The sequence below is a fragment of the Sorex fumeus genome, unplaced genomic scaffold, assembly GCF_029834395.1.
Source record: "Sorex fumeus unplaced genomic scaffold, SorFum_2.1 ptg000078l, whole genome shotgun sequence".
Taxonomy (NCBI): domain Eukaryota; kingdom Metazoa; phylum Chordata; class Mammalia; order Eulipotyphla; family Soricidae; genus Sorex; species Sorex fumeus.
In genome coordinates this window covers 9,344,119-9,356,522 of record NW_026606135.1, presented here as the reverse complement: position 1 = coordinate 9,356,522, position 12,404 = coordinate 9,344,119, and the positions used below count along the sequence as shown (strand labels likewise).

The 12,404-nt window shown below is 39.5% G+C and overlaps 1 protein-coding gene across 7 annotated transcripts in view; it reads left to right on the top strand.

The window, feature by feature from the left end:
- The window catches only part of CPEB3 (cytoplasmic polyadenylation element binding protein 3), a 207,574-nt gene that overhangs the window by 91,679 nt on the left and 103,491 nt on the right, over positions 1 to 12,404 (top strand). For all 7 annotated transcript variants that reach the window (XM_056130478.1, XM_056130480.1, XM_056130483.1 and 4 more), the window contains exon 4: positions 6,741 to 6,797. In XM_056130478.1, the coding sequence (XP_055986453.1) occupies positions 6,741 to 6,797 (57 nt within the window). The remainder of the gene's footprint in view (positions 1 to 6,740; positions 6,798 to 12,404) is intronic.

The following is a 12,404-nucleotide window of genomic DNA, read 5'->3' as shown; positions in this document are numbered from 1 at the left end:
CTAAATGCTCCAAGCTGTCTCCTGGCCTGGTAGTAATGATGAAGGTTTACCTTGCCACTGGGAAACCCCTGTGTAAACCCAAGTTCATTAGGCTTGATTAATCTTCCCTCCCTTAGGATTAATGCTCAAAGAGGACAAAGTAATGAGAAAGAGAGAGAGAACAGAGAAATGCCCACCACAGTACATTGGCCATAGAGGTACTATATATATAGCACATCAGCGTTGCGAAAAATTGGAAGGCTGAGGAGATTGCTTAGAGGAGGGGTTTTGGCATTACAAAGGACGTTTAAAAAAAATCATCACAGTTTAAAGTTTAGTAATACAGAATCTTTAAAAAAAAAGTCTCCTGTACAGTCTCCTTGGTTTGAAATTACATTTATTTATTTATTTATTTATTTTGGTATTTGGGCCACACTGGTATTCAAGGATCCCTCCTGAAAGGCCTGGGGGCACCATATGGGGTGTGGGGGGTCGAATCCTGGTCCATCGCATGCACGGCTTGTGCCCTACTCACTGTACTATCATTCTGCCCCCACTACAGTTCTTTTTTTGTATTACCATTTTTGAACCTATGTTAGTTTATCTTGTAGATGTCACAGAGCTTGGGTTCTGGTTCATTGAGCACACTGTCAGTCAAACAAACACTGTCCTCCCGTTGCTCATTGATTTGCTCGAGTGGGCCCAGTAACGTCTCCATTTTTTTGAGACTTATTGTTACTGTGTTTGGCATATTGAATACGTCACGGGGAGCTTGCCAGGCTTTGCCGTGTGGGCGAGATACTCTAGGTAGCTTGCTGGGCTCTCTGAGGAGCAGAAGAATCGAATCCGGGTCGGCAGGGCTAGCCGCACGCAAGGCAAACACCCTACCGCTGTGCTATCGCTCCAGCCCCAGTGAGCACAAACCTGGCATATATAAAGTCCTGGGCTCAGTCCCTGGTGCTGCACATAAACAAGTGAATAAGAGCAGATTCCCTAGGGGCCAGAGATAGCACAGTAAGGCACTCAGCTGACCTGGTTCAAATCCCGGCACCCCCTCTTCCTGAGTACTGCCAGATGCGGTCCAAAACCAAAACCAAAGCTGATCCCAACATTTTCTGCGTGGCAAGAAGTGATTTATTCTAGTTCTTTACATACTTACTTTGTATGTGTGGATTAAAATAGTTTCATTGAGGCGGGATACTAAAGGAAGTGGAAAGGAGTAAAGGGGGGTGGAGGAGGAAGGGAGTGGGTGAAGGGAGGAGAGACAAGGGCAGCTCCAAAGTGAAATGGCTTTTGTGAAGGAGAGTCACATTCTCGGCAACCAATGAGGAGGGCATAGTAGCTGTGTGGGTTTTGAAAAGTAGGCACCTCCCAGGTCCAGAGAAAGAGTACAGCAGCTAGGGTGCTGGCCTGGGTTCAATCCTGGGCACCGCACATGGTCCCCCGAGCCTTTGCCAGGAGTTATCCTTAAGCACAGAGCCTAGGGTAAGGCCTGACTAAAGCCAGGTGTGGCCCAGAAATTTAATTAAAAAAAAAAAAGAGGCGCCTCTACTAATTTGCCCGATAATCCTATAAAGACAGCACTGTAATCACCTGTGAGTTTCAAAAGGAAAAAGAAAATAATCCTCGTTCCTACCATGTAGAAATTCTGATTTAATTCTTCTAGAATACGGCCTAAGGAAAAGTAAGCACTAAGGAACTGGTAACTTGCCAAAAATTATTCACTATTGGTATGTGGAGAAACTAGCATTTAGCCTTAAATCTAAACTCAGAGCTATTGTGGGTTTTTGTTGTTGTTGTTGTTTTTTAATTTGGGACCTATTTAGAATATTTTAGTGTTAAGCTTTTGTGTGGTTGAAGGACAAAAACCACACCCCTTGTCCTTTAGTAATAAGCTTCTAATATTTTTCTCAAAGGAAATTTAAAAAGCTGCTTTGTGGCGACTATATGTATCTTGCTAGTAGATCTTGTGGATACTTTTCTGAAAAGATATACCATCCACTTGATAGAATAAAAATCGGTAGGAAATTTGAACCTACTAGAATTGTATTTTGTCTTACAGCCGTTTTTGAGGAACAGCAAAACATCACTTTGTTCTGTATTGCTCTTTGAAGAATTTGACATATAAAAGCAGAGGGGATGATTGGAGAGGATACGGCAGTCATTTCCTTTCTCATAACATATTGCAGAAATGAAGAGGCGACCTTCCTAGTTAGTTATGAAGCAGTAAAAGTTCTAATTTTTATTTTGAATGCACAAAGTGTAGGCTTGAACCTCAAATAACAGTAGTTTTTTTCAAAGTAAGTTTTTAAAATGTGAATGAAATTGTGATACTGTAATTATTTTCAAATCTTAATAACCATATCTTTTCTTTAGCTTCCTTTTATCCCTTCTCACCCCCATTTATCCTCTGCATCATTCTACTCAGGAAAACCAGTATGCCTTCCAGTTTTTGAAACCTCATATTTTACACTATACTTAAAACGATAGCTCGCTGACAAGAACAATTTAAAAATAGCAGACCATGGACAGGTGACAAAATGTCATGCTGGCTGCTCCAGGCTGCATTAACAAAAATCACCAGATGTCACACACTTGATTCTATTTTCACAGCTGATTAAACAGTATTTGTTGGACAAAAGAAAAAAAAAAACAAAATCACCTCATCTGAATTTGGAATGTTTTTCTTTTGCTTTGCTGTATTTTATTTCTCTTCTGCAATCTCACAGTAACTTTAAAACTTAAGACACAACATATTGAGTAAAAAAATTAAATTATAAAATTGTCTCAATTTTAGAAACAAAGCTTCTTATATGTGCATTTCTTAAATGAGAAGATTATATACCAAACAAATAACAGTGCTTTCCTTGGATTGAGTTTTCTGCATTTTTCTGTATTGTTTCATCCTTCCTTAATTTAAAAATAGGTTGCATTTTGTTTTCTAAAGTTTTTTTTTGTTTTGTTTTGCTTTTTGTTCACACCTGACTGTTCTCAGGACTTAGTCCTGGCTCTGCACTCAGGGTTCACTCCTGGTGGGTTCAGGGAACCCTATGCTGGAGATAGAACCTGGTTGGCTATGTGCAAGGCAAGTGCCCTCCTTGCTGTCCTCTTACTCTGGCCCCCTAGCTTTTAAACAATTTTTTAAGTAGAAAAAAGCTAGCTTAAGGAGGCCATAACTGATTTTACTTAAAATAATTCACATTTAGTTGGTACAGACTTTGATTATGTTGAAGTAATTGGTTCTGGTGGAGCTGGCGTTGACCCTGGGCTGCTGGTAAAGTCATTTTAGTTTTGTCGGGAGCAGCTTCCAGGAAGTGCTTTGGAGACCTTGGGCTATTTATTTCCTGTGGGATTTGACCCATCTATATTCTGGACTGGGTCAGGCACATGCAAGATAGTACCTTAACCTCTATACCATATCTCCAGCTTCAAAACCCTTTTTTTTTGGGGGGGGGAGTGTGTTTTGTTGGGGGCCACACCTGACAGTGCTTGAGGGCTAATCCCCATACTATGTTTGGTGCCATTCCCTAGCAGTGCTTCAAGGCACGTGGGACTCAGCCCATTCATCCCTCTCCCTAGGACTGAAATCTTTCTCTTGACTTTTTTGATCTGTTCGTCTGTTAATTCCGTGCTGTACTCGTACCTTCCCCATCCCCATTTCATTTATATGATTCCCACCCAGGCCCCTGGTTGAGAAATGCTGATGTAGAGAATGATAGCTAGAAAACTTCTAAACTTCCTTTCATGCTTTTATTTTTTTTAACTTTTTTGTTGAATCACTTTGAGATATATCCTTACAAAGCTGATCATGATTAGGTTTCTGTCATAAATTATTCCAACACCCATCCCTCCACCAGTGTACATTTCCCAGCACCAATGTTCCCAGTTTCCCTCCCATCATCCCTCACCCCCCTAAACTTCCTTTTAGAAGCAGAAGTAACGCCAACTGAAAAGTCAAGTCCTAAGAGCTAATAAAAAAATTTCTAAAAAGGATCCAGTTTGGGGCATAATTGATGCTCAGGTGCTACTCCAGCCAAGGTGTTCAGGGCTCGCTCCTTGAGTAGTCGAGACCATTTGGCACTGGGAATTGAACCTGGATGTCCCAGTGAACTCTGTCCCTGACCCTTCAATGGGTCTTTTAATGTTAGCTTTTGGAACTTCTAATAATTAGCTTATAGTAAGTATAAAACAATCTACAAGATCTATAAAAAGTAGAGCAGGCAATTGTAGAGATGAGTCTTTACTTTGTGTGTTTGTGTGTGGGGCTATACCAGCAGTGCTGAGGGCTTCCTCCTGCTTAGTAAAAGTCCTCCAGCTCAGGGATCATTCTTGGAAGTGCTCAAGGGACCATGGGGTGCAAGGATTTGACCCTGGGTTGGCTGCATGTATGGCAAGCAAGCACCCTACCTGCTGTCTACTGTTCCAGGCCTCTAATACGATTTTTTTTCTGTAGAAAATATTCAAGTAAATTCTAGGGCCAGAGAGATAGTGGAGGGGGTAAGGAGCTTGCCTTGCATGCATCTAACTCCCATTTGATTTGATGCCCAGCACCACATATGGTCCCCTGAGCCTTACCAGTAGAGAGCCCTGAACACAGATCCAGGAATAAACCCCAAGCACAGATGGGTGTGACCTCAAAATAGCAACAACAGAAAATACTAAAAAATAATTTTTACTGTATTATAAACTCTAACTAAATAATCTTCACAGGGCTGGAGGGGAGAGTTCAGGAAGCAAGATGCTTGCATTGCATACAGCCAACTCTGGTTGGATCCCAGGTTTCACATATAAAATCTCCGGAATCCTACCAGGAGTGATTCCTGTGCACAGAGCTGGGAGTAATCCTTGAGTACTGACAAGTGAGGGGGAAAATCCACACTCCTGAAAAAAGTCTCCACAAACTAGAGATAAAGATGGGTGTAGCATCTTCTTACTGATTAGAAGTTTCAAAAATAGTACTTTTTTATTGAAAGCCATACCATGTTTTATGGTAAAATTAGAATCCAGTTGTTTGATGTTTCCTTTGTTAATCACGCACACATACTCTCTCTCTCTCTCTCTCTCGCACACACACACACAAGGACAAGTGACATTATACTTCTGAGACTTTCGTTTTTTCCTCTCTCTCTTCATTTGAAATAATCTTTTACAGATCAATCTGACCTGAGGATTTTTTTTTGTTTGTTTTTGCTTTTTGCTTTTTGGGTCACACCCCGCGATTCACAGGGGTTACCTCCTGGCTTTGCATTCAGGAATTACTCCTCGCAGTGCTCTGGGGACCATATGGGATGCTGGGAATCGAACCCAGGTCGGCCGCGTACAAGGCAAACGCCCTACCCTCTGTACTATCGATCCAGCCCCATGACCTGAGGATCTTTAAAAGATTAGTTTGACCTTATTATGTCATAAAACTTGATTTGTTGAGGAATTTATGATTCTCCTTTCTGTCTGAAGCAAATGCATGCTTTGGATCACAGGAGCTTGACAATACTGTTTGTCTCCACCACCCTTTTTATATTGTTTAATATCAAATGATGACTGGCCACGTACGGTTATGTATCACTAATGTAGAAGTCAGTCATTTCTGCCTTATCTCCAGTTTTCTCAGAATCTCTTGCTTACCATATATTCTTAACATTTCTTTATTTAAACAATGACAGTAATAGAAAATTAAAACCTTGCAGAGGCTCAGGCGTGTATAGAGGACTTGCTTGTGTAATTCTTGGCTTTTTGTCCCCAGTACCACAAAACAAAACAGACACCTTGCACAGCCAAATAAAAATGTGTTATGGTAGCTTACATAAAAACCTTGTTTTAGTAAATCTTGTTTAGGGAGTTAATCAGGAAAATGAATCTTTCCCATAGAAGATTCGTATTTCAACTTTCTTTTTGAAATTTCCATCTTCTTTTCTGAAATAATTGAGGATAAGCATGTCAGATATCTGTGTCCTGCACTCTACTCCAGAAGTGAATATTTGAAAAACCTGATTTTAGACTTAATCATATGGATCTAAAGGTTGATAAACTTGCCTGTAAAAGGCCAGACACTACATATTAGAGGTTTGAAGGGTCACTGAGGCTCCATAACATATAAAAAATGTTTAAAAGGATTCTCAGCTGAGTAACGTATAAATAAATTAGGCAGCCAACATGAATAGAACTTTGCAGTTCCTATTTCAGTAAGAATGTTGGTCTGGAAATGAACATTATGCCCAAGGTCATATAAATGATTAGTTAGTTATCAGGGAAGCTTAAGAAACCTAGATTTTCTGTTCCCTGCTATATCTCATAATTTTTACCATTTTCTGGTTGACATTCTGATAATTACATTGCATTTTTGAGCCACTTTGAAATATTTCTATTTTTATTTCTTTCTGAGCTTCAAATTTATAAACTTATTAGAAGTGATTTTCTTTTGCTGCTTGAGTTTGAAGAGTAGTATAATGCTTGTAAATGAAATATTTAATCAAGGGAATTGGCATGTTTAAGTTGGAATGCGGGAAATGTGTTAAAATTTCATACTATTATACAAGCTTTTCTGTTTTAATTTATTTGTTATTGAGACTTTGGCTTTGTTTTAAATTTCTTCATGTGTATGTTTTATCACTTTATTTAAAAATTATTGTAATGGCTGTGGTATTTGACGGTATTGTTATAGATTAATTTTGTGTTTTTTTTGTAATGTTCATATCTTACCTTGTATTTGAATTGATTATATTAAGCTGTTTTTGTGCTCAAAACAAAATTATTTTATTTTTCAGGACGTATGGGAATAAATTTCCATCATCCAGGAACAGATAACATTATGGCACTTAACAGTAAGTCTGCATAATCTATAAAATTAACAGTACAGTTTATAGCATGTCTATTCTACCTTCTTTGTTGTTTATTATATTTTAACCTTTCACTGAATATAGTCATTTTGTGTACCAGTCATTATTGTGTACTCAGTTATTCTCTGAGTGTTCTCTCTGAACCACCTACGTTAGTGTTTTGGAAACTTATTTAAAACAGGACAGCAGACCAGCTGGATCAGATTTTAGTATTGGCCCAGAAATCTCTATACTTCCCATACTACAATTATTTCTGGGCAAGCTAACGTTTGAGAACTGCTCTCTGCCATCGATTGACATACTAAAGTCCCATGAATCAAATATGTCCTACTGCATGTTTTTATAAACAGTTTTTTTTGAAATGTAATGCCCACTTATTTATGGATTGATGATTGTTTTGCTAGAATTTCAGAATCCTGAAAATCCCAAACTATTTTCTGTCCTGCCCTTACAGAGAAAGTTTCCTGACTCCTGCTTACATTCCCTTGGGTTGGGGGTGAAAGGAAGATGGGGAGGAACAAAAAAGAGGCGAGAAGGGAAAGGAGGAGTGGGCTAAAGAGTATAAATAAATAAATAAAGCATCTTATTTATATTTAACTTGGAATTGCCTCATTGTAGTGGATAAACCAATTTAGTGTTTCAAATTGGATATATATAAGAGGAATCTATTATTCGTAGAGTTTGTGTAGTGCGAGTTTCCATAGCTTTGCAGGCTAGATACAGTTTTATCAATAGAATGTCAAATTGAGTTAAAAAAGCACCAGAATCTTATTAACCAGAAAGTCATTGTGTTAATCCGGGAAAAAATATCTGGCTGGTCTGAATTCTTTTTCCTAGTGTATACACACCACATAGTGCTGTAGAACTGGTCTACAAAAGGAAATGATCAGGTGTCCGAACAACCGGTACAGGCCACTGAGTCTCTGATGACTTAATTTTTTTTTTGGGTGGTCAGGTGGAGCAGGGTTGGGGCACACCTGGTAGTGCTTGGGGGTTGCTCTGGGAACCCCGTGGTGCCAGGGAGCAAACAGGGCTCAGGGATAATGCAAGGCAAGCACCTTAACCCCTTCTGCTGTCTCTCCAGGCCTCTTTTTTTTCTCCTTGATTAAATGGGCATCAGCTTGTCCTGTTTTATCCTCCTGGATAAACAGGTAGCTCACCTTCCACGTGTGGGAGGCACCCTGGGCCAATCTAGATTGGTATACAATATTCCTTTTTCTCTTATTCAAGCAAAGATCAGAAGCGTCACTGAAATTCATTTTTAAAGAAAGATTTTGGTTTTGTTCTAAACTACGTATTTTATGTTTTTGTTCTGATAGGCTGTTTCGCTCTCGCTGAGCACTGCTGACAGAAAACCTCTGGCAGCTTGATGGTGCAGGTCTTATTCCATTCCACACATACTTTGTTTTGGGTATCACGTATTCCCCTTTCTTGGAGGGGCAGAGACAAAAATTCTAGGCTCTTCACCTCTATTTTTTAATTTCTTAGGTAAAGGTCTTTCCTTTTAGAGTATGCTGCTCCTGATTTTTTTAAACGTAGAAGTAGGTTATATTAGAATGAGGATTAGTTGACATGCTTTACTTGATGAGCTTAAGCACCTTTTTGTGAAATGTTATGAAAACATTTAAGTTGTGGTACATAGCATTGACATAAAATGAAAGAACAGTGTGGTAGCATGTCTGCCAGAGAGAATGCATGTGTGTTTGAGAAAAAACCTAATTTGATATGGTATGAATAAAAGCGTGAGTACAGAGGTACAAAGTGTGTGTGTGTGTGTGTGTGTTAAAATGAAGTCGAAGGATGCTTTCTTAAAGGGTTTGATCCTCTTTGATTTGATTTTTTTTAATTCTCTGCTTTAAAAATGTAAGCTTTTATTTTCTTTCTTTGCTGTGCTTGTTATTCAGATCCCTTTTGAGTCTTTAAGTTTCCTCATTGCAGGGGACTGACTTAGATCATCTTATTTTTTCCCTTTTTTTTCTGATTTTTTTTGGGGGGGTGGTTCACAACCAGTGGTGCTCAGGGCTTATTCCTGGCTCTGCACTCCAGAGTCACTCCTGGCAAGCCCAGCAATGCCAGGGATTGAACCCATGTCAGCCTTATGCAAGGCAAGTGCCCTACTCACTGGACTATCTCTCTGACCTCGGACTTAGAGCATTAAGATGTTGCTTTCAGTATGAAGATATTATGGTAATATGCTTAAAGTACCTGAAGGGTCATTTTGTTAATGTCTATCGAATGTGCATAAATTATTGCACATTTGCAATGTTATGGCAGCTGTCAGAGTTCATCTATCTTTGAAGTTGGTGCAGTTAATGGTACCTTCTGGGCTCCTCAGAGAAAACTGTACAAAGCAAGCAGTATGCTTTTGCATTACTATCATCTTTCTTTCACAGTTGATTCCGAATTGAAATAGCCAAATAAATATTATGAAATTTGCAGTGATTCCACTAATTTCTTGTGCTAAAATCTTTTCCCACCCCATGTTAGAGTTGGGCCTCGTTCATCTGGTGACTTACATAGGAGTCACTTACATGGACATACTTGTGTATTGGGGAGGCAGGGTTTATGCCACATCTAGTGGTGCTTGGGGGGTACTCCTGGTTCTTTGCTTGTGGTCACTTAGGGCAGTGTTTGGGACACCATGTAGTGCCCCAGGATGGAACCATACCGCCTGCTTGCAAACATGCACTCAGTCCTGTGAGCGATCTCTCTAAACCTGATGTGTATTTCTTTCATCTTCTCTCTCTTTTTTTTTTTTTGGTTTGGGGGGACCACACCTGGTAGTGCTCAGGACTTACTCTATGACTCTCAGGGATCACTCCTGGAGGTGCTCAGGGGACTGCATGTGGGCTTCCAGGCTAAGTTGTCCTAATGTGAGGCAAGCACCATCTATGCCTGTCTTTTGTTGGGCAGACAGTTATTATGCAGTGACTGATCTATCCTCCTTCCTTTCCCCCAGGCTTCATATAGAAACAATTGAAGATGCAGTCACAAATCACAAAAATTTTATTAATTCAGAATTTGTTATTTTAGAAGATACTGGATTGTAGTAAAAGAATATTGCAGAACAGAAATGGCTAAGAAGATTAAAGACAGTTGTGTCAGTGTTTAAAATTTAAAGGAAATGTGAAACAGCATTAATTCATATTTTTTCTTACCCTTAATTTTTTGCTATGCAAAAATCTGTTTCCTGGGGTCAGAGTGATTGTTTGATAATACACTGAGGTTTGCCTTGCGTGCAGACATCTATTTTGATCCCTGGCATCCTATACGATCCCCTGAGTCTACCAGGAGTAATTCCTGAGTATAGAGCCAGGAATAACCTCTGAGCACCGCTGGGTGTGTCCCCCGCAAAAAAAAAAAAAATCAAAAGAAATCTGTTTCCTGGTTCCCCAGGTAACACTGCTATTCACTTTATCTTCAAAAAAAGAAAATCTTCCATTTTTCTTTTTGTATTTTTGACTCACCAAACCTCAAATCTTTTTTGAAGACACCATGATGCTCTCTGTTCTCCCAATTAGATGGAAAAGACTAGTATCATTGTGAGCAGTCTCTCTTCTCAGAACTATTTTTCAGCTTTCTTGGGCTAATTTCATTTATGTGTATATAGTTGATATATATATGCATACATATATACGCATATATATATCAGGCTGGAGCGATAGCAAGGCTGCAGTGATAGCACAGTGGTAGGGCATTTGCCTTGCACGCCGCCAGTCCTGCCGAGCCAGGTTCGATTCCTCTGCCCCTCTCGGAGAGCCCAACAACTTAACCTAGAGTATCTCTCCTGTTTGGCAAAGCCTGGCAAGCTACCCGTGACGTATTCGATATGCCAAACACAGTAACAACAAGTCTCAAAATGGAGATGTTACTGGGCCCGCTTGAGCAAATCGATGAACAATGGGAGGACAGTGTTTGACAGTTTGATATGTATATCATGCCTGCTAGTCATATACTTATAATTTCTTCTGAGAATCATATAAGCTAGGAGACAGAAGATGGAATTTAGGGCTGGAGCAGTATACAGTGGGTGAGGCATTTGCCTTCCACACAGCCGACCTGGGTTTGATCCCCAGCATCCCATGTGGTCCCCCAAGCACCGCATGAGTAATTCCTGCGCCCCTCTCAGAGAGCCCGGCAAGCTTCTGAGAGTATCTCGCTTGCACAGCAAAGCCTGGCAAGCTACTTGTGACGTACTGGGTCATTGTTCACATGCCAAAAACAGTAACAAGTCTCACAATTTGTTTTGAGACATTATTGGTGCCCGATCGAACAAATCGATGAACAACGAGAGGACAGTGCTACAGAGCCAGGAGTAACCCCTGAGCATCGCTGAGTGTCACCCCCCAAGCCAAAAATAAATAAATTCCTAAATTTGCAAAATAAGAAAACAAAGGTGGAGGAGAATAGGATAAGGATAGTAGCTAAGATATACAGGGTATGGAAGGACAGGCAGTATAAAGCCAAAGAACCTACTGGTGTTTTCTTTCTTTCTTTCCTTCTTTCTTTCTTTTTTTCTTTCTTTCTTTTTTTCTTTCTTTTTTTCCACTTTTTAAAAATTGAATCACTGTAAGGATAGATCATTACAAAGCTGTTCATGATTGGATTTCAGTCATACAGTATTCCAACATCCATCCCTCCACCAGTGTACATTTCCCAACCCTACTGGTGTTTACTTATTTAAGACCACAAATATAGTAAGAATCAGTAAACAAACCTTTATTGATAGATTTTCCTATAGAATATAGAAGAGAGGAGGGAAATTTCATCCATCCGGTAAGAAAGACCTTACCACCATTTTTCCATTATTTCCAAACTAAAGTTAGTTTGAAATGGTATTCCCCTTCTATTTAGAGTGGTAGTATATTTTTTCTTGACTTTTTCATATTATCCTTTCAACCTCTTTACTTTTACATCAAAGCCCCTCAAAGTTTGCATGCATTTTTCTCCTGTTGGAGAAGAAAGGTGACTTTCTAGAGTGCTTTCTAACACTAAGCATATTTTTTGTTGTTGTTCTCTTGGTTGCTGGTTTTTTTTTTTTCTCCCCCTTATACTTTTGCTATAGAGTTTAGCAAACAAGCAGTTTTTTCGTTATTATGAACCTGGGAAAGGATCTTGGTTCCTCCATGATTAGCCAAATGAACAAACTTTGTGATCAAATTATGTTCAAAGTCAGAATTGCCTAAATTTAGAAATTCATTCTAAGAGATTATCACTGTTAAGTTTGTCCATTTTATTCCTTTTGTCTTTGTTTTTTTCCAAGTAGAGAATGATCTTGGGAATCAGAAAGTTGCTTGAATAGTAAAACTTTAGAAGCAGAGAGGGTGATATGTTTGAAGGATAGCATCATTCAGTTTCACAAAGTTAACTTTTAGGCAAACTAGAAAGCATGTGAAAACTGAGCGAGTCAGCATGGTTATGAAAAGCGTCATCTGGAGGCAGGCAGATCCGTTCTGCCTTTGCCTTGGGGCCACATATTTCCCTTTTTCTCTCTTTTTTTCACCTGTAAAATGGGGGTATTCATCACGAAAGTGGCTATTTTTTTGTGGGGGGAAGTTTAGATTTTGGGCCACATCCAGTGGGTGCTCAGGG